Here is a 26,460-nt window from a genome sequence, read left to right as displayed (position 1 = left end):
GAAGCAAAGGTTTCTTTAAAAGGGATGAAAAATTCACCAGTGTAGGTAGAGATGTTTATAGAAAACAGTGATCATTCTAAGTCAGGTCTAGAACATAATCCATTCCAAACCAGAAAACTACCTAAATTAAGTACAACCTATATTTTACCAAGAGCCAAAAAAAATTTATCATTTAATGCTTCTAAATGACTCGGGGCATGAAGTATTAACATCTTGCTTAACAATCATGAAGACACAGAAGTTAAGGACTGTTTTTTTTTTCTTTTGTTTTGTTTTTGTTTTGTTTTCTTTTGAAATAGTCTCACTTTGTGGCCCTAGCTGGCCTGGAACTCACTACATAGGCCAGGATGGCCTCAAACTCACAGAGATCCACCTGCCTCTGTCTCCCAAGTACAAGGATCAAAGTCATGTGCCACCATGCCCAGCAAAGACATTCTTATAAATGTCTGAGTGTACAAATGTAGTGTCTGCTGCTCCACTGACGCATACAGGTCTATACCGTCTATGAATTAAACAACAAATTATAAAACATCCCCAAGGTTTGCTTGGTACTTTTTTCTATATTTTAGCCATAATTAGCTTTGTGCATACAAATAGTTTAATATTCACAAAACGTAAAATTTTAATTATTACAGTTATCTTAATAAATGAACAAAGACAAAGACAACACTCAAGACAATCATCAGCTTAACTTAAAAAGTCAACCGGAGTCGGGTGATGGTGGCACATGCCTTCAATCCCAGCACTCAAGAAGCAGAGGCAGGCAGATCTCTGTAAGTTCGAGGCCAGCCTGGTCTACAAGAGCTAGTTCCAGGACAGCTAGGACTATTACACAGAAAAACCCTGTCTCAAAAAAAAAAAAAAATGATCCTTGTACAGAAACGGTAAGCCACCTCCTAGAGATACCCTGAGAAACTATCACTTTTCAAATGTACAACCCACTCACTTTTAAAAACGATCACTAACATGAAAGACTTAATGGAAAAACAAGACTCAAACTAAGAATGAGAACAGCTGAAATTAGTTTACTATCTCCATCACAAATTATTTAACATACATAAAGCATCACCTGTTTATATAATAAACTGACTTTAAAATATAATACAATTCTACTGAGACACAAATGAAAAGTACCTGGCTACTAGTCATGACGCCATAGAAATCAAAGAAAGCAAATAAAGCTTGTGGAACATCTGTCCTGTACTTTCTCAGCAGAGTCAAAATTACCTAAATAATTTTACATTTTACATTAGAATGCTTTATGAAGGTATACATTCACATTCCTCAAGTCTTTCATAAAAATTTCATTTTTTCAACTGTTCCTTTCTTCTTATCCAAACGTTCATCTGTGAATGTGCTGTTTTAAAGAGATGGTCCCCATCAAACCCATTCTCATCACCTGAATGGACTAGACTTACTCTTTCCATAGCATCCTGGTTGTAGGACAGGTAATACAAGCACATGGATACACCAGTTGCAGCCATAGAAGGACGAGGAATTTCCAATAATTTCTGTACTCCACCATGTGCAACAAATTCTGTGGCAAATTTGTTATGGAGCAGGAGAGATGCTAGGTGCTAAACAGTAAGGACACATGTTACAGTAGAATAACCAAAAACATCACAAATCTCTTAACATAATATTAGCTTCTATAAAGTCATAAGTACAAAACCACCATCTCAAAAAAAAAAAAAAGAGTAAAGAGAAAGGAGAAGGGAAAAAGAAAAGATAGGAGAAAGGAAACAGAAAGGAGGCCGGGTCAGGCAGTGGTGGCACACACCTTTAATCCCAGAACTAGAGAGGCAGAAACCCTGTCTCAAAAAAAAAAAAAAAGAAAAGAAAAGAAACAGAAGGGAAAGAAAAAGAATGGCTTAAAATTCTACAGCATCCACTTTTCCTTCCTAATACAGAAAGGTATTCAACTTTCCAGGACCCATGGGAGAGGGAAGCAGGGTAGGAATAGAACCTGGGTACCTTCTAAACATGAGCTATACCAGTGAGCTATACCCTTTGCAACAGGTTAAAAACATGAAATGGGCTATCTGCAGTACTATTGTTATTGCCCACCCTTATAAGATACGAAATAAATAAACCTGTTTTCTTTTTCTACCAAAAAAAAAAAAAAAGACCCTCTACTTCTTCTTTTGCCAAGATGTGAGGAGATGATGCCGAGTGGTGGTGGCGCACCCTTTAATTCCAGCACTCAGGAGGCAGGCGGATCTCTGTGAGTTCAAGGCCAGCCTGGTCTACAGAGCTAGTTCCAGGACAGACTCCAAAGCCACAGAGAAACCCTGTCTCGAAAAAACAAAACAAAAAAAAAAGATGTGAGGAGATGAAAAGACCAGCTATACATTTCTGCTACCATGGAGCTGTTTTGCCTTCCCTACATGATGGACTGATTATATTTTATCCCTTCAAACTGTAAGCCAAAATAAGTCCTTCTTCCACTAAAAAAAAAAAAAAACAAACAAACAAACAAACAAACAAACAAACAAAAAGCAAGATACATGAAGCAGGTATGCCTATAATCTTAGTACCTTAGTGGGCTAAGACAGGAGAACTACAACTTCGAGGCCAAGAAGTTGTGAGACCATGTCTCAAAACAGAAAGTTAAAAGAGCTGGAGGAAGCAGATTACTGTAGAGTGTTTGCATAGCATTCTCAAGGCCCTAAATTAATTCCTAGTACCCACAAACACAAAGGGTGAAAATAATAAACCTGGCTGAAAGCAATGGCACAATTTTACAATCATTTTTTCATATGTTTCCTGAGTAGACTTTTGCTAACCTTGACAATTTAATTCTTCATATATAATCAGCTCAGTATTCTAATTCAAGTTCAGTCACTGACTTTATGAAGTCCAGAAATTTTTCTTTTACATTTATTTTCAATATATCCCCAATTAAAAAAAAAAAAAAAAAAAAACTTCCTGAGACAAGGTTTCACTCTGTATCCCAAGCTGGTCTCCACTTCTCAAGTGCTGGCATTACAGAATCCCAAAGAACCTTAAGCAAAGAATCAAAAGTGGCAGAGTTTTTGTTGTTCTGATGTATCAGAATGCAATTTTAAAAATTAAATCTTTGGCCAATCTGTGGTGGCACATGCTTTTAATACCAGCCCTCGGGAGGCAGAGGCAGGTGGATCTCTATGAGTTTGAGTCCAGTCTGGTCTACAAAGCAAGTTCCAGGACAACCAGTTACACAAAGAAACCCTGTCTCAGAATTAAACATTTTATTAGATTTATTTATTCTATGAGTAGCTATGGTGCTACATGTGGAGGTCAGAGAACAACTTGACTTGCAAGAACTGGTTTTCTCCTTCCACCATGTGGTTTCCAGAGATCAAACTCTGGTCATCAGGCTTGGCCCTAACTTGCTGAGCCATCTCACTGGCCCTAGATAGGGTATCCTACTAGCCATGAACCCACCACCTCCTCACATCTGGGGTTACAATAATGCAGCACAACACCCAGTTAAAATTCTAACGTTTAAGTTTTGTTAATTTCCTGCTCGAATCCTACTAGTCTCCCAGGGTGGGATGACCTGCACAATTTTAAGGACAAAGTATCCAACAAAAGTGGGATGTTCTTCATATTTCTGAACCCAGGAGCCTCAACGACAGGGCCTCAGGAGGGCTAGAGCTCCCCCTCCTGTTTCCACAACAGACAATACAAGTTTGCAATTACATACTTAAAGAGATAAAAGTCAATGGCACCTTAACAGGTATCTATCTACCCCATTCAGAAGTTTTTTTTTTTGTTTTTTTTGTTTTTTTTTGGATTTTCGAGACAAGGTTTCTCTGTAGTTTTGGGTGCCTGTCCTGGAACTAGCTCTTGTAGACCAAGCTGGCCTCGAACTCACAGAGATCCTCCTGCCTCCGCCTCTTGAGTGCTGGGATTAAAGGCATGCGCCACCACCGCCCAGCATTCAGAAGTTCTTAACACCTAGAGCTCAACTAACCCTTACTAAAATCCAATTCCTTTCCTTCATTATCCTTTGCTTCTCATAGAGACCTCTACTATTCTTCCCCCAATTCTTCCCTCAAGAAGCAGCTAAACTAGATACCCATTCCCAGTAACTCATGCCACATGGATGGTTTTCTCATAATGCCGCTATCATACCATGATAATTCGCCATCACAAAAGGTGGTAAAACAGAATAAGCAAGCTTAATATGTATCAAGAAACCTAGTTTTACTTGAGTCCTCACCACCTACAAATCCTCTTCACCTCACCCTGTCAGCAGTCTATTTTCTTTCTGTTTTAATAGTCTGGGCCTGGAACTTGCTCTGTAGACCAGACTGGCCTCAAACTCAGAGATTTGCCAGCCTCTGCCTCCTGAGTACTGAGATTAAGGGTATGCACCACTATAACCAGCCACAATTGTCTTTTAGCCCATTTTGTTTCTATCAGAATGTTCCTTTCTGTTCTTTCTCTTACATAACTTGAATCATCCTTTAGGACAAAATGATACACCAGAATTTCTTTGTGTGTGTCGGGCGGGGACGGGGGGAGGGGATATGTACGTAAAATAGTATGTAGGTGCCCAACAGATATCCTGGAGCTGGAGTTACAAGCAGTTATAAGTTGTCAAATAGGGGTTCTGGAAACCAAACTTGGTATTTTAACTGCTGAGCCATCTCTCCAGCTCCAATTTTGTTTCTAAAGAAGGATTTTTAAGTTTTTCCTTGTTCATAGATATTTCATTCTTTTGTCCCTTTTATAACTTTTTAAAGGAACAGATGGATGATAATACCCATTGCAATTCCAAAGAGAGTAAGCAATCATCCATCCAAAGTCACTATCCAATAGCATCTTGTTCAAAACCAGTGTTGTAACTGAATGTAGTATTTCTGGGCCACTGGACACAGCTCCAACCTCCAGTCCCATTTCACTGTTCAAGGTACTCAGTACACTCTTTAAACAGACACAGATAGAAACAGACAGAATGACAGACAGAAACACACAAACACAAACCCCACTCCTATATATTACTCCAATTCTGTCTGATCTCTTCCAAACTTAAAATGTCTAGGGACTAAAAGAAAAACTTATTCATTTCAATTCTACTTCAACAATATATGGCTGTACTACTGTTTGGTGCACACTGGTGACATGAAGGTTAACTTAATCAAAATAACTAAAATTTAAAATGTAAAGCCAGGCAAATGTAATCCCAACACCAAAGAGGCTGAGACAAGCAACTGCTGTAAGTTTGAGGCCAACTTGGTCTAGACATAATGAGTTCCATGCTAACCTGTGCCACAGACTGAGACCCTGTCTCAAAAGTAAATAAATGAGACTTCAGTTCTTCGGAGACACTCTATTTTCAAGTACTGAGAGATCATTTAGGGCTGGCCAGTACTGCTGTACTAACGGCCTTTAACATGAGCTTCATAAACATCAAGTAATAACAAAAACTAGTATTTTTGCAAACTTTACCTTGAGTGCCTCAAAAGTAAGCAAGACATCATTAGTCTGTTTCAGATCAATATAAAACATCATCAATTCTCGTGATCCAAGTTGCATGAATATAGGAAGTAACTGAAATGAGAACCAAAAAATAAGAATTAAATTGTGGCTTTTTCACATTCCCTGTATTTTATGAATGAAGACTATTAAAGAAATGAATATATAAAAAGAAAATTAAGAGAAAATTTAAAAAAAAGAAAACAATCACACACCCCTCATGAAGAATATGTTCATATGTGGTGGTGGTTTGAATAGAAATGGGCCCAGACCCATGTGTTTGAATACTTGGTCCATAGGGAGTGACACTTAGGAGGTGTGACTTTGTTATAAAAATGTGTCACTGGGGGTGGGGGTGCTCTGAGGTCTCAGAATCTCAAACCAGTTCGCATCATTCTGCCTGTCAACCCAGATGTAGAACTCTGAACTTCTTCTCTAGCACCATGTCTGCCTGCATGCCACCATGCTTCCTGTCATGAGGATAATATACTAAACCTCTGAAACTGTAAGCCAGCCTCAATTAAATGTTTTCTTTTATATGAGTTGCTGTGGCAACAGAAACCCTAAGACATATATTCACATACCATATGTTTACATGAATAAACTTATATCAAGCTAACCTTTATCAGGAATGACCTGCATTAAGACCTTAATGAGATAAAGACCTTTCTGGAATGGAGTTAAGAGTGTATCAGTGGGTAAGATACACCCATAAAATGTCCTAGACAAATATAATAGCCACATAATAGTCCCAAAATAATAACTTATCCTATTAACTTACCTCCTGATACTCTCCTAGAGGGGTCAGATACTGGAGAATAAGTCGCTGCTCAATAGCAGGAGTCATAGGATAGAGGGTGTAATTGGTGCCAATCACCCAGGGAGACATTTCTGACCAGCTGCTATTAGACAGCTCAACAAACACACGATCTGGGTCAGAAGATGAGAAACCCAACTTCTGCTTGGCCTTCCTAAAGTTCTCCCTGTCACCATGCTTTGCAGACTTGTTCTTCTTCAATCCTCCTTCCTCAGGCTTAGTTGCTGAGTTCACTCTACTACTGGTCTTGTGACTTGAATCAAGACGGAAGGAGATCTCCATATCTCTAGAAGTTTCTTGCTCTCCATCCACAACATCTACAGCCATGTCACCATAGTCCATATCTACAGCTTCCTCATCTAGAGGCAAAAGTGGTTCGGATGAAAGCTTTCGTGGACTAGGACGCTTATTTTCCTGCCGCAAAGCCACTTCCTGAAGTTGTAGCTCTCTCAGTCTTCGAAGCACTATTGCCACCTAGCAACAAATATTTGAGTAAAAGAAGTTATTTATTCTGAATTTTATGAACATGATATTTTTCTTTTGGTTTTTCAGGAGAGGGTTTCTCTGTGTATCTCTGGCTGTCACTCTATAGACCAGGCTAGCCTCAAACTCACAAGAGATCCACCTGCCTCTGCCTCTGAGGTTTAGAGGTGTGTGCCACCATCGCCCGACTCATGATTCTTTTTTTTTTTTTTTATATTTATTTATTTATTATGTATACAATATTCTGTCTGAGTGTATGCCTGCAGGCCAGAAGAGGGCGCCAGACCTCTTTACAGATGGTTGTGAGCCACCATGTGGTTGCTGGGAATTGAACTCAGGACCTTTGGAAGAGCAGGCCATGCTCTTAACCGCTGAGCCATCTCTCCAGCCCCCGACTCATGATTCTTATTAAATAATTCTTTTCTTTTGGCTTATTTTATGAGGTAGAGTTTCACTCTTTCTTTGCCTTTCAAATGCTAAGATTTATAGGCATATACCACCACAAACAGCTCATTAATATATTACTATTTCCTGTTAAAACTCAATACGTGGGACTGGAGAGATGGCTCAGTGGTTAAGAGCATTGGCTGCTCTTCCAAAGGTACTGAGTTCAATTCCCTGCTCACAACCATCTGTAACGAGATCTGGTGCCCTCTTCTGGCCTACAGGCACACAAGCAGACAGAACACTGTATACATAATAAATAAATAAACCTTTTTTAAAAAAGGAGAGAGAACTCAATACTCATGCAGTTAACCCAACGCCGGGGAATAGTAAAGATTTGATAAATATATTGATTTGATTGCTAAAATTTGGTGAAAGAAGTTAGGACTAAAAGTCTATTTTAAGCTGGGTATAGTGGACCACGCCTTTAATGCCAGCACTCAGGAGGCAGGTGGATCTCTGAATTCGAGGCCAGCCTGATCTATAGAGAACACTACAGGACAGCCAGAGCTGTTACACAGAGAAACCCTGTTTCAAAAAAACAAACAAACAATAAAAAGGTGTATTTTAAAATGTATGTCTGAGCCGGGCGGTGGTGGCGCACGCCTTTAATCCCAGCACTTGGGAGGCAGAGGCAGGCGAATCTCTGTGAGTTCGAGACCATCCTGGTCTACAAGAGCTAGTTCCAGGACAGGCTCCAAAACCACAGAGAAACCCTGTCTCGAAAAACCAAAAAAAAAAAAAAAAAAAATGTATGTCTGAGGTTTTTTCCTAGAAAACCCAAACCAGAAGATCTGCACATAAAACATACCATTTTGGGCCAAGGTAGACTAGGCTATGCATCACACTTAAAAAAGCAGAAGCTAAACTTTTAATTAACTTTGAAAATCAAAACTAAAGATTTCAAAAACTGACTGACTATACATTGTATATCACTAGCAACTACATAATCTAATTTCCAAGTCTGCCTTTTTAAACCTTCTAGTACTTATTTTTAGAGCCAATACTAAAACCTGGTTCTATGTTTACTTGAGTGCAGTGGTACATGCCTATAACTTCATCACTTGGGGTACTGAAGGAAAAGAACTGCTATAAGTCTGAAGCAAGCAGAAAGAAAATATACAAACAAACAAACAACAAAAAAAACAAAAAATAAAGAGGAAGGAATAGTAAAGCAATAAAGAATGAAACTACGCTAAAAAGAGTTTGTGTCCAGGTGGTGATAGTGCACACCTTTAATTCCAGCACTGGAAAGGCAGATGCAGGAGGATCTCTGTGAGTCCAAGGCCAGCTTGGTCTACAGAGCAAATTCCAGAATAGGTTACAAAGTTACAAAAAACCTTTTCTCAAAAAGCAAAAATAAAAACAACAATAAAAATAAAAGGGAGGGTGTATCTGGATTTCAATCTGAATTGCATTTCTTTTAAAATTTAGAATAGTGGGTAAATGGAAGGTAGATAAGTAAACAAACAATAATGAGTCCAATAAAAATGTTAATAATCCATTCAACTGGTACAGATTCATATATTCACTAAAATTCTTTCCAATTTGCTACATGTTTCAAAATCTTCAAAGCATAAAATTTAAGAAGAAAAATGAGAACAAGACATAGGGAATGATTTATATGTCATGATCCTTGACAAGATTTTTTAAAAAGTTTAAATGTAAAAAAAGAAAAGTAAAATCAAAACTCTTTACTATGGAAAGAAATCTTAATGTACTGCTATAACTATGTTCTAGTATATGTTTTGATAGAATACACCTATTCAGATTCAGGCAGCAAGTGTGCAACAATTCTAAGATGGTCTTTACCAGTTGTGAATTTTCATCTCTGTAGTTGGCAGCAATATCTTGATTTTCCATAGCACCTCCTAACAGTCCAGTAGAGTATGTCCTCAGTGGCTGATCAGCCTCTCGGGCCCATTTGAAAAGATTTTCAACAATTCCTTCCTATAGCAAAGGATGAGAAAGAGTATAATTCATAAAAGACCTATTTTCATAACTTAAATTAAAAGCCAAGGTTTCTATACCATGACAAAAAAAAAAGCTAATGAATATTTCAGTGATGGACTAGAGATGGTTCAGTCATTAGAGGGAGCTTGTTGCACAATCATGAAGACCCAGGTTCAGATCCCAGCACCCACAGAACCAGTATCCCACAAATAACTAACTCCAAAGGAGTAAAGAAAAAGAATACTACTGGGGCACCCTGGCTTCCAGTCCAGCAGAGAAAATGTGAACCTCTAATTTAAGGAAAGATTGCCTCAAAGGAACAGGTGGACAGTAATATAGCAGACCACCTGATACTCTCTTCAGGTCTCTAAGTGTATGTACAGGCCTATGCCTCCACATGTAAACACACACACACACACCTTTAAAAACTATATTCCAGTGTTGTTAATAAAAATAACTAGGTTTACTCTCCATTACCACAAAGAAGGAAAAAGAGCAAAAATTTAAATGAGACTATAATATACTGTTTAAAACATGACCTTAAGATTCTGAAAAATACTATTTCACCGATATAGCAGGTAGCTATCCAAATAGAATACTTTTTTTTTGTTTTGGGAGATAGAATTTTATGTAGACCAGGGTGGCCTTGAACACCAAATTAGCAAACATACGACTTTGAGCTCTTGATCCTCCTATCTCAACCATCCCCATGCTGAGGTAACAGTTGTATACCCCAATGCAAATAACTGTTTTTAGAATTTTTTTTGTTTATCTAGAGTATACATTGATACTTGAATAGGAAAAAATTAACAATTACTGTAGTAACAAGTACAAATACAATAATTCGATCCACTTGATTCAAAAACACAATGATTTTCTTCTATCAAGTACCTTTTCTTGAAAGACAACCGCAGTTTCTAGACCTGGCATGATGTCCAGCAGCAGTCTGCAAGCTGCAGTATTTAAAGGGGGCTCTCTACTTGTCATCACATATGCATTCACCAGCTGGAAACAAAGAGGAAAGGAAAACAAAGGGAGGGATGAGGAGTAAAAGGTGGGTAGACAGGATCAATGTACTATATATGTGTGGGTATATATATATATGTGTGTGTGTGTGTGTGTGTATTAAAATGAATCTCATCAACTTGTATAATCCACAAGTATTAATAATTGCAGTCTTTTTTTTTTTGAGACAGGGTTTCTCTGCCTATCATAGAACTCTGGAACTCACTCTGTAGACCAAGCTGGCCTCAAACTCACAAAGATCTCGAACTCTACCTGTCTGCCTCCCAAGTGCTAGGATTTAAAGGTGTGCGTCACCACCGCCCAGCAATAACTGCAATTTTTAAGACAGCTATAAAGGAATACTATTTGTTCTGGAATCAATACAATCAAATTTAAAAAGTTTAATAAGTTTATTAAACTTATTTATTAAACTTCCTTTATAATAAGTTTATTAAACTTATTTATTAAACTTCCTTTATAATAAGTTTAACAACTTCCTTTATTTGATTGGATTGGATTGTATATATCCCCATAGCTTTTGGGGGAGAGGGTTATTTTGAAAAAGGGTCTTAACGTAGCTCAATCTGACCTCAAACTCAAATCTTTCTCCTCCCTCAGCCTGCCAAGTGCTAGGATTGCTTACATACATAAACCATCACACTGGTCCCCTCATTTTCTACCTCTAACTACTAACATCCATGATTTCCTGAGCTACTGCTGCTTTCAGTGACTGTGAGAGAAGTATGGATATGTGTGTATACACACACACACTGTCTCTCTCACTCTCATTTACTCTTCACAACAGACAAAAGGCACCTTCCTAGCCACTCACATACCAAAGCACAAACAGCTTTAGTGCAGAATTATACTATGTATATCACCTTTACTTTTCCATTGAGGAATCCAAAAGAACATTTTACATTCCTAAATCAAAAGAGTCCTGCCAAAGAATAAGCAGTGATGCCTTGAGAGCGTTTACCAATAGTTCACACTAACCAAAGTACAACCAAACAGAAAACAATTTCATCACAAACAGAACTTTGTTGAAAAAGCAGTTTGATTACTTTTTCGATAACCAAATTTAAAAGAAAATTCTAACCACTCTTCTCTCAATTTTAACAAAGTTTTAGGTGACAGGAAACTATTAAATAAACAAGTATATGATTATCTATCTTCTGATGATAACTTCTGGATGAAAGCAAAGGCAAACGTACTGCATTCATGAAGTCGTCATTCTTGAAAAGTATTCTCAGCAAGTGGCCCAGCATACACTCTGGATCGGCTCGACCTACCACAGGAAGAGAGAGACACAACAGATTAGGTAATCCTGTCAAATAAATTAGACCTACAAAATAACATCTGGGTTCTTATAAATATGACTAGTAAACTGTCAGCAAAAATAAACAGAAATAAAGAGAAGATTTCTGTGAGCAAATTTAATAAGAAATATTTTTTTAGGGTTAGACATGGCGGCACACACCTTTAATACCAGCACTTGGTAGGCAGAGGCAGGCAGAGCTCTATGAGGTTACCCTTGATTTACACCTAGCGCTCGGGAGGCAGAGGAAGGTAGATCTCTGTGAGTTCAAGGCCAGCCTGGTCTACAAGAGCTAGTTCCAGGACAGGCTCCAAAGCTAGAGAAACCCCGCACTGAAAAAACAAAAAACAAAAAAAACAAAAACAACAACAACAACAAAAAGAAAAAAAGATCATTCTCTAGGGGCTGGGTAGACAGATTAGTCACTAAAGTACTTACCATGCAAACATGAGAACCTGAATTTGATCCCTAAAATTCACATATAAAACCAAGCATGATGGTGCACACTTGAAATCCAGCAATTGGAAGGTAGAGACAGAATGGTTCCTACATCAGTCATCCTAGCCAAACTGGGAGTCCCAGGTCCCCAGCGAAAGACCCTGTCTAAGAACCAGATGGATGGCTCCTGAGAACAACATCTTAAGGTGACTCGGAGACCTCCACATGCACACATACAAAAAAGTGCACTCACATACTAACATATATGTGAACATACATACTGTACACTGAGTATGTAATAGTCTCAGTGGTTAAAAAAGAAGCTGAATGGCCTACAGCAAAGCAGGAAAAAGTTAGGCAGGACGATCAAACTTAGGAGACTGGGATGAAGAAAGGCAGAGTGAGAAAATTAGCAACAGGTGCAGAGAGAATAAGATGGGCATGCCATACTGAGAAAAGGTACCAAGCTGCCCTGTATCTGCCCGGGAGAGGGGAGCATGGCGTCTGCTCCAGAGAGCAGAGCTGTCGAGTCTGAGCTCACTTCCTCTTCCTCCCAGCATTCTGTTGTTTACTCCACCCACCTATGTTCTAACCTATGAGGGCCAAGCAGTTTCTTTATTTTTAACCAATGACCTTCTTCCATCATTTCCCTTTTTTTTGTTTAAACAAAAAAAAAGGAAGGCTTTAACTTTAATATAGCAAACTGATGGAGGGACATGTTCTGTAAGTATTAATTTTTTTATATATATATGTCTTAAACTTTCTTTGCCTTTCCTCATATCTGTGTCTTTCTTTATATGTCAGTATATGTCCTTGTTGTTAATGTTTAAATTTCCCATAACAACCAACAGATTTTCCTACAGTAATCGTTAAAGTTTCCAGAATGAAGATGGGGCCCCATGACATCAACTCAATCTGGTTTTTATGACGTCATGAATTTTTTTTTTTTTAAAGTGCTAATATTACACCTGTTTTCTGGTACCAACTACACGAGACAATTTCGAATGGTGCACATTTTTGACAACACTCTGGCCGGACCTTCTCAAAACGCTCTGAGACTGGTTACAATTTTCTTAGGTCAAAGGTTAAATTGGAAATTTTACCATCATTTGCTTTCACAGGACCCCCTACAAAGAACGTCGCCCCCATGTCAGCTAGAAGCAATCTTAGAGGACGACATCCCCTCTCCCAACAGAATAGGGACATCTTTTAGTGGTTGGTTTAGGGTTGAGGGGATGGGGTGATATTTTTATGGACTTAGGGGTATTTTCAAAAAAAAAAAAAAAGAGCCGGGCGGTGGTGGCGCATGCCTTTAATCCCAGCACTTGGGAGGCAGAGGCAGGCGGATCTCTGTGAGTTCGAGACCACAGCCTGGTCTACAAGAGCTAGTTCCAGGACAGGCTCCAAAACCACAGAGAAACCCTGTCTCGAAAAACCAAAAAAAAAAAAAAAGGGGATTAACTGGTTTTATGGGATAATTGGTATTTGTGAATTACTATTTATAGAAAATTGTATTGGTACTGTTTCTTGTATATTGATATATTGAATATTAAATGTGAGTGTTCCTACCTCTATTTTTGTATGAGTATGCTTATAACTTTGTCTATATTGTATTGATACATCTACCATATTACAATGTACATTTCTACCTCTGATACTATGACATTGTTTACAGTTGAAGATCATTGTCTTCATATATTGCACAGTTGTTTATTCTTTTAGTCTTCAAGTTAGATAGGTATTGAGAATTATATGTTTGTCATATTTATTTTTAGGTTAATCAGGTCTTTTAGTTACATAGAGATTATATTTAGTATAGATAGTATGATCTTCAGCCTCTTCGAAGAGCTGTAAAAAATGGCCTTTAATCTAACCTAAAATTTCTGTGCCAACGAGACACAATTACTCCTGGCAACGCCACTCTACTCCCGAGAGAACGTTGAGCACCAAAGACACTCCACTGGGAGCTTGTCTTCTTCGCAGAACTGGCCTTTGGGTTAAGAAAAGCCCATACCTCAACTTCTGACAAAGATACAGAATATCCCTAAGTGGATGAAACAGGATTGTCTTATCCTGCCAAGACAGGGTAGGATAGTTCTAAGAATGGTATGTCAGTTATGTTAGGCCTTAGCCAAAGTTGGTTGACTCAACATTGCAAACGAGACTTTGGGTGATTGCCCAGGTAGTCAGTTGTCTCTGTCAATTGTTGCACATTTTGGATATCTCTCGTTTGTTAAGTAATATTTATTCCCTTCTCAGATCTTTGACGGAGTTAAAGATTATATAATTGTAGTTACTCTCTGTTATTTAGACTCCTTGAGATAAAATGTTTAGCAAAACTTTTGTTCTCAATATTGTTTGCTATATTTATTATTTGTTATTATTGTATATAGTTGTATTTGGTTTAGTTCTATCTTATTTAAACAAAAGGGGGAGATGTAGGGATAAGCCCCACCCATTGGGGGCGTGTTCGCCTTGGGCTAATGTTTACTGATAAATCTGCCGGGCGTGATCCCAGCAACCCTTTTTTCTCTGCTTTTCCTGTTCTTCCTGGGAACCTGTGGTCCTGTAAGTCTATTTCCCTATTAAAGCTGTATATATTTTTATAATCTGTCTGCATTCATTTACGTTGTCACAACACACCTTTCAGTCCAGCACTCAGATCCTGAAACTGATCTACAACCATTAAAAATATTCTTTTCTCTTTTTGTGGTTTTTTTGTCAAGACAGGATTTCTCTGTATAACAGAGTCCTGGCTGTCCTGGAACTTGCTTTATAGACTAGACTGGCCTTGAACTCACAAAGATCTGTCTGCCTCCACCCCCCGGAATACTAGAATTAAAGGAGTGTGCCACCATGCCTGACTTATCACAAATACTACAATTTTACTAGAATGTTTTTCCTTATCTCACCTTGAGAAACAGAGTAACAAGCCAGGCGGTGGTGGCGCACGCCTTTAATCCCAGCACTCGGGAGGCAGAGGCAGGTAGATCTCTGTGAGTTTGAGACCAGCCTGGTCTACAAGAGCTAGTTCCAGGTCAGGCTCCAAAACCACAGAGAAACCCTGACTCGAAAAAACCAAAAAAAGAAAAAAAAAAGAAAAAAGAAAAAAGAAAAAAAGAAAAAAAAAAGAAACAGAGTAACAAATAATTTGGGGGGGAGAGGGTCTCACTATGTAACCCTGGCTCCTGGCTATCCTGGAACTCACTACATTAAAGTCGGGCTGGTCTCAAACTCACAGAAATCCATGGCTTCTGCTTCCCAAGTGCCTGGGATTAAAATTTGTGCTACCATGCCCGGCAAAAACATAAAAACTTAAAATTTACAACAGAGAGCCAGGCAGTGGTAGCATATACCTTGAATCCCAGCACTCAGGAAGGAAGAAACAGGCAGATTCCTGTGAGTTCAAGGAGAACCTGGTCTATAGAGTAAGTTCCAGGATAGCCAGGCTACACAGAAAATCCTTTCAGGGGGGTGCGGGGAATTTACCTCAGAGGATGTTATTTCAATTGAAAGATACTATAAGCAATTTTCTTCTTCATTGTGTTTTACTACTACCTATGTGTTGGTGGGGTATGATGTGTGATGTCTACGTATATATGAACATGCCATAGTAGACCACTGCAAATGTACAGAAGTTAGATAACAGTCTTGAGAGGTTCCCTCCTTTACCTATCCATGAGCTCCAACATCAAACAGAACACAGCCTGTCAGGCTACAGCAGGCACTTTTACCTGCCAAGTCATCTGCAAAGCCCAATAATTTTCTTATGTAAAAAAAAAAAAAAAAACACATGGGCACAGTGGAGCATGACTGTTATCTCAGCTACTCATGAATTTTGGACCTGTCTGAACAGCACAACAAGACCCTTTTTCAAAAGAAATACAAAATAAAAAAGTCTAAGACATAAGAGTATATACATCTTACCAGGATGTCGATCATCAAATGGGTCTGGATCTCCTTTACGATATTCTTCAGTTTCTTTTTCAATTAATTCTGACATCCTAGCAAAAAAGGAAAGAGTCAACTCTGAACAAGCATACAAAAAATGTCAGGCATAGGGGCTGGAGAGATGGCTCAGAGGTTAAGAGCATTGCCTGCTCTTCCAAAGGTCCTGATTCCTTTGCAGGAACCAATTCCCAGCAACCACATGGCTCGCAACCATCTGCAATGAGGTCTGGTGCCCTCCTCTTACCTGCAGGCATACATGCAGATAGAATATTGTATACATAAGTAAATAAGTAAATATTTTTTAAAAATGTCAGGCATAATAGTACACAAACAAAATCCCAACACTCAGGAGGCTTAGGCAGAAGGCCTTCTTTTAAATCCAAGGGCAATCATTCAATGAGCATCATCAGGCCAATCAGGGCCACATAGTCAGACCACGTTAGAAAAAAAAGCAAAAGTAAAATTCAAAAAAATGTGCATTAATCAATCAATAGTCATGGTGCGAAACAGTTAGGAAAACATGATTTTTCTGAGGAATAACAAAATCTAATCACCTCATAACATAATTTCTACTCTCAATCTTCTCCAAACTTCTGTGCATCACAAAACAACACTACTACCACCTCAGAAATCTAAAGTCAACAAATCACCATTAAAATCTTCATTTTCAGATAGACACGGTCTAGCACACGCCTGTTCTCATAGCAATCAGAAGGTTGAATTTCAAGTTTGAAGCCACCCTGAGATATACACAAAGTTCAAAGCATCTGGGCTTTAAAAAAATTCCTTCTCCTCATCCAGTAATTCCTGTAACCCTACCATACATCTTCTGATTCCAATCATCTCGAAATCTTGACAACTGTTATCCTTAAAAAGACCCCTACCATTAACTATGGGAACTACTTCTAATACCCATTTTGCAGTTCTTGGTTCCGACTTCTCTGCTTTATTTAACACATTTCAGTCTCCGGCTCCAGGGACTAACTATATTCCTTGAATTAATTCAATACTACTATGGCCTGCAATTATATAGCTTCTACCAATTTTGAATGCTTCTTCTACTTTCTTTTATTAAAGTTCCAACATTTGACCCTCAATGCTACTCACAGAACCCAAGCTCCTACTTCAGGGCCATTTCACATTCTGTTTTGTTAGCCTTCCACCATCTAGGCCTCCACCACAGCCCTAGTAGCCACTCTTCTGCTTTTGATTACTAGCGATTAGTTTCACCTACTCTATAGAATTTTACATAAAAATTATATAAAGTCTTATTATGCCAGGATCCTTCTAGAAAAGCATCCATGTTGTAATAACAAACTTCTTTTTATTCATGAACTCTTTTTGGTTCTTTTGTGTACATGTACATGTATGCGGAGGCCAAAAGACAATCCCAAGTATCATTCCTCAGGAATGCAGTCCATAAGGTTTTTCTTTGAGGCAAGGTCTCTCACTAGACTGGTGTAGTGGGGGCTGTGGGCTGTGTTCTTGCCGCCCCAGCTCATGGTCGCCTGGCTAGCTTATGTCCCAAAATAATGACACATAAACTGTATTCTTTTAAACACTGCTTGGCCCATTTTTATTCATGTGTGTAGCACCCCAAGGTGTGCTTACCGGGAAGATTCTAGCCTACGTCCATCATGTCTGCTCTGGAGAGGAGAGCATGGCATCTGTCTCTCAGAGGAGCTGCCCTGCATCTGAGCTCACTTCCTCTTCCTCCCACCATTTTATTTTGTCTACTCCACCCACCTAAGGGATGGCCTATCAAATGGGCCAAGGCAGTTTGTTTATTGACAAATGACCTTCCTCCATCAGTGGTGGCGAAAGAAATGTACCTGAGTCCATGTGGTCTAAGCCAGAGGCGGTCTGAAACAATTAACTCAAAACAAAAATTATTGTACTGCCTGACAAGGGAAGGGGTTGGCGGCTTTTGCTTTAAAACCGTAGGTGCTTTTGTTAATTTAGGCGGTGAGGGTTTGGAAGAATCAGGGAGCGATTAACTGCTCCGTGGGGGTGGCTGCTCTGTGACTGTATCGTGGCCTGGAATGGGGGAAGGGAAAGCGAGCAGGGAGCGCACTGTAAAAGCTAGCAGGCTATGCTCGCCCAATCGCACTTCCTGAGCTCCGGTAACTAACTTGCTCGCAAAAGCTGGGAAAGATGGAGCTTGCGCCCCCCCTGTGCCGGGTCGGGGGCAAAATAGCCCCACGTTGGGCGCCAAATGTGGCGACGTAAATGAATATAGACAGATTATAAAAATATATACAGCTTTAATAAGGAAATAGACTTACAGGACCACAGGTTTCCGCGGAGAACAGGAAAAGCAGAGAAAAAGGGGCTGCTGGGATCACGCCCGGCAGATTTATCAGTAAACATTAGCCCAAGGCGAACACGCCCCCAATGGGTGGGGCTATATCCCTACAGACTGGAACTCACCAAACAGGATAGGAAGGCAGATCAGCAAGTCTCAGAGAAATTCCTTGCTCATCCTTCCCAGATCTGGGATTACAAATGTGCATAATCCATGTCTAACTTTTTTTTGTTTTAAACACTTGGTTCTGAGTATCAAACTCACACTTGCAAAAACAAGTACTTTAGTAACTAAGCTGTCTTCCCTAGCCCTCCTCCCTTTTACTTATTCTTTTGTGGCAAAATCTGATTTAGTTCAGGGTAGGCTCTAACTCCTTATGAAGCCGAGAATGACCTCAAACTCATGATACTAATCTCTGCTTGCCAAACAATAACATCAAAAGTATATGCCACTATGCCTTACTATTCATACAAACCTGATGAAAACAAGAAAATTATTTGAGCATCCTAAAACAAGTCTGACATTCTGGTCTTTTTTGTTTTTCTTTTTCTTTTTTTTCTTTTAGTTTTTTTTGGTTTTTTGAGACGAGACAGGGTATCTCTGTGTAACAATCCTGGCTGTCCCGGAACTGGCTTTGTAGACCAGGCTAGCCTTGAACTCACTGAGATCTGCCTAACTCTGCCTGCCAAGTGCTAGCATTACAGGCATGCGCCACTATCACAGTTTAAAGACATTTTTTATATAGATTATAAGATGGAGTTTATTAATCCTTTATTATAATGATAACTCTAACAGTATGCTATACATCTCCCAAGTCAAACTTGCCTACATAGATTAGCTATATAAAAGCAAATTCCTCACCTTTTCTTAGTTTTCCCTTTGTACATGTGTATGCATGCATATATGTACAAACACACCATGACAGAGCATATGTAGAAGTCAAAGAGCAACCACCAAGAGTGAGTTCTCTTCCTTCCACGATATGGGTCTCTTGGATATCCTAGAAACAAGATGTAGACCAGGCTAACCTCAATTAATAGAGTTCCACCCGTCTAACACATGTGCCACCAAGTCCAGCTAAATTTCCCACTTTTGAAAAATTACGTGTGTAGCCGGGCGGTGGTGGTGCACGCCTTTAATCCCAGCACTCGGGAGGCAGAGGCAGGTGGATCTCTGGGAGTTCGAGGCCAGCCTGGTCTACAAGAGCTAGTTCCGGGACGGGCACCAAAGCCACAGAGAAACCCTGTCTCAAAAAAACAAACAAAAAAAAAATTATGTGTGTCTGTGTGAGGATATGTGCACATGAGGCCAGAAAAAGAAGCTGAATCCCCAGGATTATTGGTGGTTGTGAGCAACCCAATATGGGTGTTGGGAACCAAACTCTATAAGAAGGGAACCAAACTCTATAAGAATAACAAATGTTCTTAACTGCTCAGTCATAATGCTAACACCAACACACCTATTTTTTTGAAAGGTAAGTTTTGTGTAGAAAATAACAAATTATTCTTACCTGGTAAGGATAGGTACCATATCCTGCCCACTGCCATGGTCCTTTTCCCACTGCTCCAGCAGGGTAGTGAGCTCAGCTTTGGAGTCCACATGAACCACTACTGTAGTCATGGTTTGGCCTAAAGAAGTCAAAACAGTAAGAAAGTAAGAAATGAACAAAACAAACATACCTGAAAGTTCCCACAAAGAAGAAAAGTGTCAACGTAAGGGATAAATTGGACTGGGGAGACGGCTCACTTGTTAGTCTGAGGCCAGCCTGGTCTACACATTGAGTTTTACTCCAGCTAATGCAATACAGAGAGACCCTGTCTCCAAAATGGGGGGGGGGGGACTAAAATTAAATAGGTGATAGCTACAATCAATAGTGAATCTACTAAATACCACTGGGTTATAAATTTACAATCTTCGGGTATGGGGCGGCTCTCACTAGTAGCTCTACTGATTTAGAACTCACTATGTAGCCATCACACCAGGCTTACAATTTTTTTTTTATAGGCAGGGTATGTATCTTAGGCTAGATCTGTTTGTTTTTTTTTCAAGACAGGGTTTCTCTATAGCTTTGGAGCCTGTCCTGGAACACGCTTTGTAGACTAGGCTGGCATCGAATTTAGAGATTCACCTGCCTCAGCCTCCTGAGTGCTGGAATTAAAGGCATATGCCAGCACCACCAGGCCCTAGACTAGTTTTGAATTCACTTCATACCCAAGAATGACTTTGATTTTCTGATCCTTCTGCTTCTCCATCCCAAGAGCTAGGATTAGAGATATATAACAACCACAGAGGTTTAATAGTACTGAGGATTGAACTGAGCTTCATGCATCTTAGACAAGTGCTCTACCACATGAGAACAGTCTAGCCCCTTTTGGTTTTTTTCCATATTTTCAATAGAGGTTAAAAATAAAAAAAAAATAATTAAAAAACCTCACTATGCCTTTTATCCTAGTACTTGAAAGGCAAATTCAAGAACATCTCTGTGAGTTTGAGTTCCAGGACAATCAGAACTGGGGGGGTGGGGGGGAACCCTGTCTCAAAAAGAACAAGCTGCTGGGTGGTGGTGGTGCACACCTTTAATCCCAGCATTCGGAAGGCAGAGACAGGCAGGTCTCTGTGAGTACGAGGCCAGCCTGGTCTACAGAGCGAGTCCAGGACAGTTAGGGCTACATTTTAAAAAAAAAAGTGTCTCAAAAACTCAAAAAAACAAACCAAACCAAACCAAAACTTATGAAGGAATGAGGAATACCCTTAAGCAATCAACCTTCTAGAACATACAGTTACTTTCACTTACTTTTAGTTGGAACTTTTTGTGGGTTTTCTTGTTTTGTTTTGTTAGTTTTTTGGGTTTTTTTTTTTTTTTTTTTTGAGTGGTCTAGTGGCCCAAATTGTCCTTAAACTCACCATCATCCAGGTAAACCCTGAACCTTGGATATTCCTAGTTTGGCTTTGAGTCCTGGGTCTTTAGGCCTGCCACACTAGGACAACCCATTGTGGTAATCTGAATGTAATTGGCCCACATAAGATCATAGGGAGTGGCACTATTAGGAGGTGTGCCCTTGTTGGAGGAAGTTTGTCACTGTGGAGGTCTCCTATCCTCAAGCTACATCCAATGTGAACACAGACTACTTCTTCCGCTGCCCAGGGATCAAGATGTAAAACTCTGTTTCTTCTCCAGCACCATGTCTGGCAGCACGCTTCCATACTTCAATGATAATAATGAACTAAACCTATGAAACTATAAGTCATCCCAATTAAATGCTTTCCTTTAAACAAGTTGTCGTGGTCATAGTGTCCCTTCACGGCAATGGAGACCCTAAGACACCCATGTTGTCCATGTTTCTTTCTTCTTCCTTTCTTTGTTTCTTTCTTCTTTCTTTCTTTTCTTTCTTTCTTTCTTTCTTTCTTTCTTTTTTCTTTCTTTCTTTCCTTTCTTTCTTCTTTCTTCCTTTCTTCCTTTCTTTCCAGACAGAGTGTTACTGGGCTTGAACTCAAATTCATGACTATTAGCTTCAGTCATCTGAGTACTGGGATTAAAAGTGTGCACCACCACACCTACCACATTAACATTCTATTTTTAAGTTTCCTCCACATATTAGTACAATTTAAAGAAAAAAATGTTTTTAAAGAACAAGAAAGTAGCCGGGCGGTGGTGGCGCACGCCTTTAATCCCAGCACTCGGGAGGCAGAGGCAGATGGATCTTTGTGAGTTCGAGACCAGCCTGGTCTACAGAGCTAGTTCCAGGACAGGCTCCAAAGCCATAGAGAAACCCTGTCTCGGAAAAAAAAAAAAAAAAAAAAAAAAAAAGAACAAGAAAGTAACACAGGCAGTGGTAGCACATGCCTTTAATCCCAGCAGTCGGGAGACATAGGCAGGCGGATCTCTGTGAGTTCAAGACCAGCATGGTCTACAGAACAAATGCCAAGACAGGCTCCAAAGCTACACAGAGAAACCCTGTCTCGAAAAACCAAAAATATAAAAAGTAAAATGTAGGTAGGTAGTCATGGCACATGCCTTTAATCCCAGCACTTGAGAAGGAGAGGCAAGCAGATCTCTTGAGTTTGAGCCTGGTCTACAGAGCGAGTTCCAGGACAGCTAAGGCTACACAGAGAAACCCTGTCTTGAGAGAAGAAAAAAAAAAAGGAATTGTAATGAAGGGGAATTCAAGGACATTAAAACAATAAAATTTTAGAATTCAACTTAAAAACACACACAAGGGATGCAGATCCAGGACAGTGGCTAGAGCATTTGCATGTCATTATAAAATCCTGGGACTGAACTGTAGTATATATTTAAAAAGCCAGCCTAGCGGTGGTGCATGTCTTAAATTCCAGCAGAGGCAGGCAGATCTGAGTTGAAGGCCAGTCTGGTCTACAGAGTGAGTTCCAGGACAGCCAGGAACAAAGAGGCTTTATTAATGTAAAATTTACACGGTATTACCATTTATTTTGACATAATAGACTGAGAATGGATCATTTAATTCACCCTGTTTTTCTGTGTTTTCGAGGGAGTCTTTGCAGCCCTAGCTAGCCCAGAACTCTCTATATAGATCACATTGGCCTTGAACTCATAAAAAGATCCCCCTTCCTCTGCCTACCAAGTACTTAAAAACATAAGCCACCACAAAGTTTTTTCTAAATATCATGCAAAAACTATGACACATCTAATGATGGTACAACCAATGGTCACCAAAGAAGGAATATCCAGCCTAACATATTGAGCTAAGTAATATACTTACATGCTGGAGAGATTCCCCATGACCACGAAACTGGCACATGTCAGAAACAGATTTACAGTTTAAAAGGACCCAAATCCCAGCACTGCTGACATTCCGTGACAGTCTGTGAATTCCCGTTACTTAGCTTCTCTAAACATCAAATTTAAAAAAAAAAAAACAAAAAAACAAAAAAAAAAACGCTCAATTTCCTTTCTATTAAATAAAAACAGTTGTGAGGGGCGAAAGATAATTCTACCTCTATTAGAGAATATAAATAAATATGCTTAAAGTATGTATTTACGCACGTGGAAATTCCTGAGTCATAAGAATAGCCAGCCAACTGTGCTAGTACAGGCCTTTTGCACTCCTTAGGCAGAGGAAGGCTGATCTCTGAGTTCAAGGTCAGCCTGGTGTACAGAGCAAGTTCCTGGACAACCAGGGCTAAACAGAGAAACCCTGTCTTGAAGATAAAAAAAAAAAAGAAAAAAATGTGTGCCAAAAAATTTAGAGGTGATGTGCCTACAACCTCAAGTAATTCCACAAAATAAAGACAGGGGAAAAGAATACAGAACATACACAGCAAAGCAGTTAACTGTTGAAACAAAAGGTAATCAATTTAGCTTCTCCTCTGAAAGGGTTTTTTTGAGGGGGGGGATTAAGATTCTCTCTCAAAAAACAAATGCATTCAGGAAGCAGAGACAGGAGGATCTCTATGACCTTATAGACCAGACCAGTCTACAAAGACAAGTCCAGGACAGGCAGGGCTGTTACACAAAGACATGGGGCGGGGGGAGTGTCCCTGGGTTCCATCCATCCCCAAAACTATCATCATCAAAAAATAAAATAAAACAAAATGTTGGAACTGAACTAACTTTTTGGTCAAACCAATTTTGACTGATTCTCAAATATCCATTTTGCTTGTTTTTGAGATAGGGCTTTTCTGTGTAACCCTGGCTCTCCTGGAATTCTCTCTGTAGATCAGGCTGTTCTTGAACTTACAGAGATCCGCCTGCCTTGACTCCCAGAGAGCTGGGTTTAAAGGTGTGTGCCACTACCACCCAGCTCAAATAAATTGTTAAATACAAAAATCAAAGTGAAAAACTGTGCAGAATTGCCAGCTGTGAATTTAAATGTTCAGGTATAAACCTCTGAAATGAAAAGAATACCCAAGACATAGATAAGTTATCATGGCGAGTAACTGTGTGTAGGGTAAATGCTTTCTCCACTCTGCCATTTCCCCATCATTCTGTAACTTTCAAATTAAACAACAAAATAGGTCCTCTTCTACTACACTATACGGAATGGCTGATTCAGCAAAAAACTGTCCCCATATCTAAGATAAAAGTCTGTGTTAAAATATAAAATAGGTCCTGGGGTAGAGAGAAAAGGTGGGAGAGAGCACTCATTTAGAAAAGTTGCAACCCTTACTTAAAAGGAGAAGTGTAACTAAATGGTAGAGCCTGTTACTGATGCCCTAAAGCCCAATTACTAGAAGAAGAAGGGGGGGGGGGCTGGAGCTGGAGGGGATGGAGGGGGGGCAGGCAGGCAGCAGGCAGGCCTATCCAATCCGAGATTCTGCTACATACCTGTATCACACATCACTTAAAAAAAATGAAGGAGGTGCATTCACAAGTCTGGGGCCAGACTGGGCTACATAGAGAATCAAATCCAAAGCCCTTAAGGGAGGAAAAAGAGAGGCCCTGGGTCAATCCCCAACACCAGAAGGAGAAAGGAGGGAATTCAGAATTTACAGCTTCAAGCAAAAACTTAAGACTATGACATGTGATCATATATAACTTTATTACTGTCCATTACTACCTGCTTTACAAAAACGCAGTGGTAAAAAAAAACCAACTCCAATCACTTCAATTTAATACGGAGTTCGTTTTATTATATTTTATCAAATTTAACAACTGAACAACGATAATGTAACAGTAAAGTACTATACTCAAGAAATACGTAAGAAATTCCTCAAAAATATATCCCCACTCAAAAATGGTTAATGGAAAACTGCTATATACAAACACAAATCTTGACACCTGGAAGAAATATACTATATCGACTTCTGAAGTGAGAACGCATACACTTATAAAAGCCTTAAAGGTAAACACCAGGAAACCCAAGAGGGAAAAAAGCCTTCAGGTGACGCTACCAATGAACCTCTCACGCTACACATTAACAACAGGAAGATAGTGCTACAATAAATTAATAATTAAAACATGCAGACTAGTTAAAAGGCTTCGCCGGAAAGAGTGTGCACGCCCTTAATTCCAGCTCTCGGGAGGCAGAGGCAGGAGAATCTGAGGTTGAGGCCACCCTGGTCTACAGAGCGAGTTCAGAAAGACCAAAAAAAAAGCAACACGAGGAAGACAAAAAACGAGTCGAAGTCAGTAACTCAAAAGTCATTTACTACTACACACTCTAGAAGAGTTAATTCCTCAAAAAATGGAAAAACCAGAGAGCTAGCACTGCAGCATGAGGAGACAGAGCGACACCTTCTAGAAACAGGAGAGAGTATGGCAAACGCCCCTGAAGGCCCGACAGAAAAACCAGAGGCCGTGGGCACAAGCTCCCGCGAAGCTCAGCAGGCAATCCTCAAGGCGTCCCCGCACCCGCACCCGCACACCTACCTCCCCCACCGCCTCCCCACACTCCGCCGCTCCGTCGAAGTGGGAGGGGTTCCCGGAGAGCTCCACCCCCTAGCCCGGGCCCAGTGCCGGGCGGGTGCAGTGGGAGGTGGCACGAAGCCGAAGCAGGGGAAAGCCCGCCCAGGTGACTGAGGCAGGAGGCGGAGACACAGTCCGGGAAGGGGGTCCATCGTGCGGCAGGGAAGAGGGAGCCCCTCGGCCCGTGAGGAACGGAGAGCGGGAGGTGGCCAGAGAAATTGAAAGAGCACCGCCTGCAGGTAGAGGCGAGCGCATCCCTGCCCCCCGCTCCGGCCGAAAGAGTTACTCTAAAGGAAGCTTCTTTGGAAGACTGAAGGAAGAACCGGGAGGCCCCGCCCCCGGGCCGGGGATCGGAAACGGGAAAGTCCTGTCAGGCCCCAGGCCCGGCCTCCCGGGTGGTCCCGCCCGCCCCCTCGCCGCCGGCAGCCGAAGCAGGTGCCGCCCCTCCCCCAGCGAGGCGCCCACTCTCCCGCCCAGCCGGCCGCGCGCTCGCTCTCCTCGCGCCCTCCCAGAGAGCCGGCTCCTTCCTCACCCCGCTTACCTTCGCGGGCGGCTCCGCCGCTTCTCCCCCGACACCTCCAGCAGCCACAGTTCACACACGCCGCCTCTGGTCCCGCACTCACTCTCCCTCACTCACACACACAGCGCGACCACGGCTCCTGAGCGGCCCACATATTATGCGTCACTCGTATGCTACGTGCTGTGCGCGCGCGCAAACTTGGCGCGAGGCTCGCGAATGGGGGGGGGGGAACGTCGGCGCGAGCTGAGGAACATCAAAGCGCTCCTGGGAAATGAAGTTCCGTGTTTCGGGGCGGGTGGGGGGGAGAAATACCAGCAAGCGCCTGCCCAGCGCATTGGCTTTTGGGATTCGTAGTTTTCTCTAGTAAACGTGAATT

The 26,460-nt window shown here is 40.6% G+C and overlaps 1 protein-coding gene across 2 annotated transcripts in view; it reads right to left on the bottom strand.

Moving 5' to 3' along the window:
* Dcaf1 (DDB1 and CUL4 associated factor 1) overlaps positions 1-26,245 on the bottom strand; it is a 68,533-nt gene extending 42,288 nt beyond the window's left edge. For both annotated transcript variants that reach the window (XM_057768710.1, XM_057768711.1), the window contains exons 1-9: positions 26,106-26,245; positions 19,691-19,808; positions 15,852-15,928; positions 11,383-11,456; positions 10,055-10,168; positions 9,023-9,160; positions 6,248-6,757; positions 5,440-5,541; positions 1,419-1,577 (exon numbers count right to left, since the gene is read on the bottom strand). In XM_057768710.1, the coding sequence (XP_057624693.1) occupies positions 1,419-1,577; positions 5,440-5,541; positions 6,248-6,757; positions 9,023-9,160; positions 10,055-10,168; positions 11,383-11,456; positions 15,852-15,928; positions 19,691-19,800 (1,284 nt within the window). In that variant the 5' untranslated portion in view covers positions 19,801-19,808; positions 26,106-26,245. The remainder of the gene's footprint in view (positions 1-1,418; positions 1,578-5,439; positions 5,542-6,247; positions 6,758-9,022; positions 9,161-10,054; positions 10,169-11,382; positions 11,457-15,851; positions 15,929-19,690; positions 19,809-26,105) is intronic.
* Between the last annotated feature and the right edge of the window lie 215 nt (positions 26,246-26,460).

Source organism: Chionomys nivalis, chromosome 4 (assembly GCF_950005125.1).
Source record: "Chionomys nivalis chromosome 4, mChiNiv1.1, whole genome shotgun sequence".
Classification (NCBI taxonomy): Eukaryota; Metazoa; Chordata; class Mammalia; order Rodentia; family Cricetidae; genus Chionomys; species Chionomys nivalis.
Note: the sequence above shows the minus strand (reverse complement) of the source record. Positions and strands in the feature narration are given on the sequence as shown.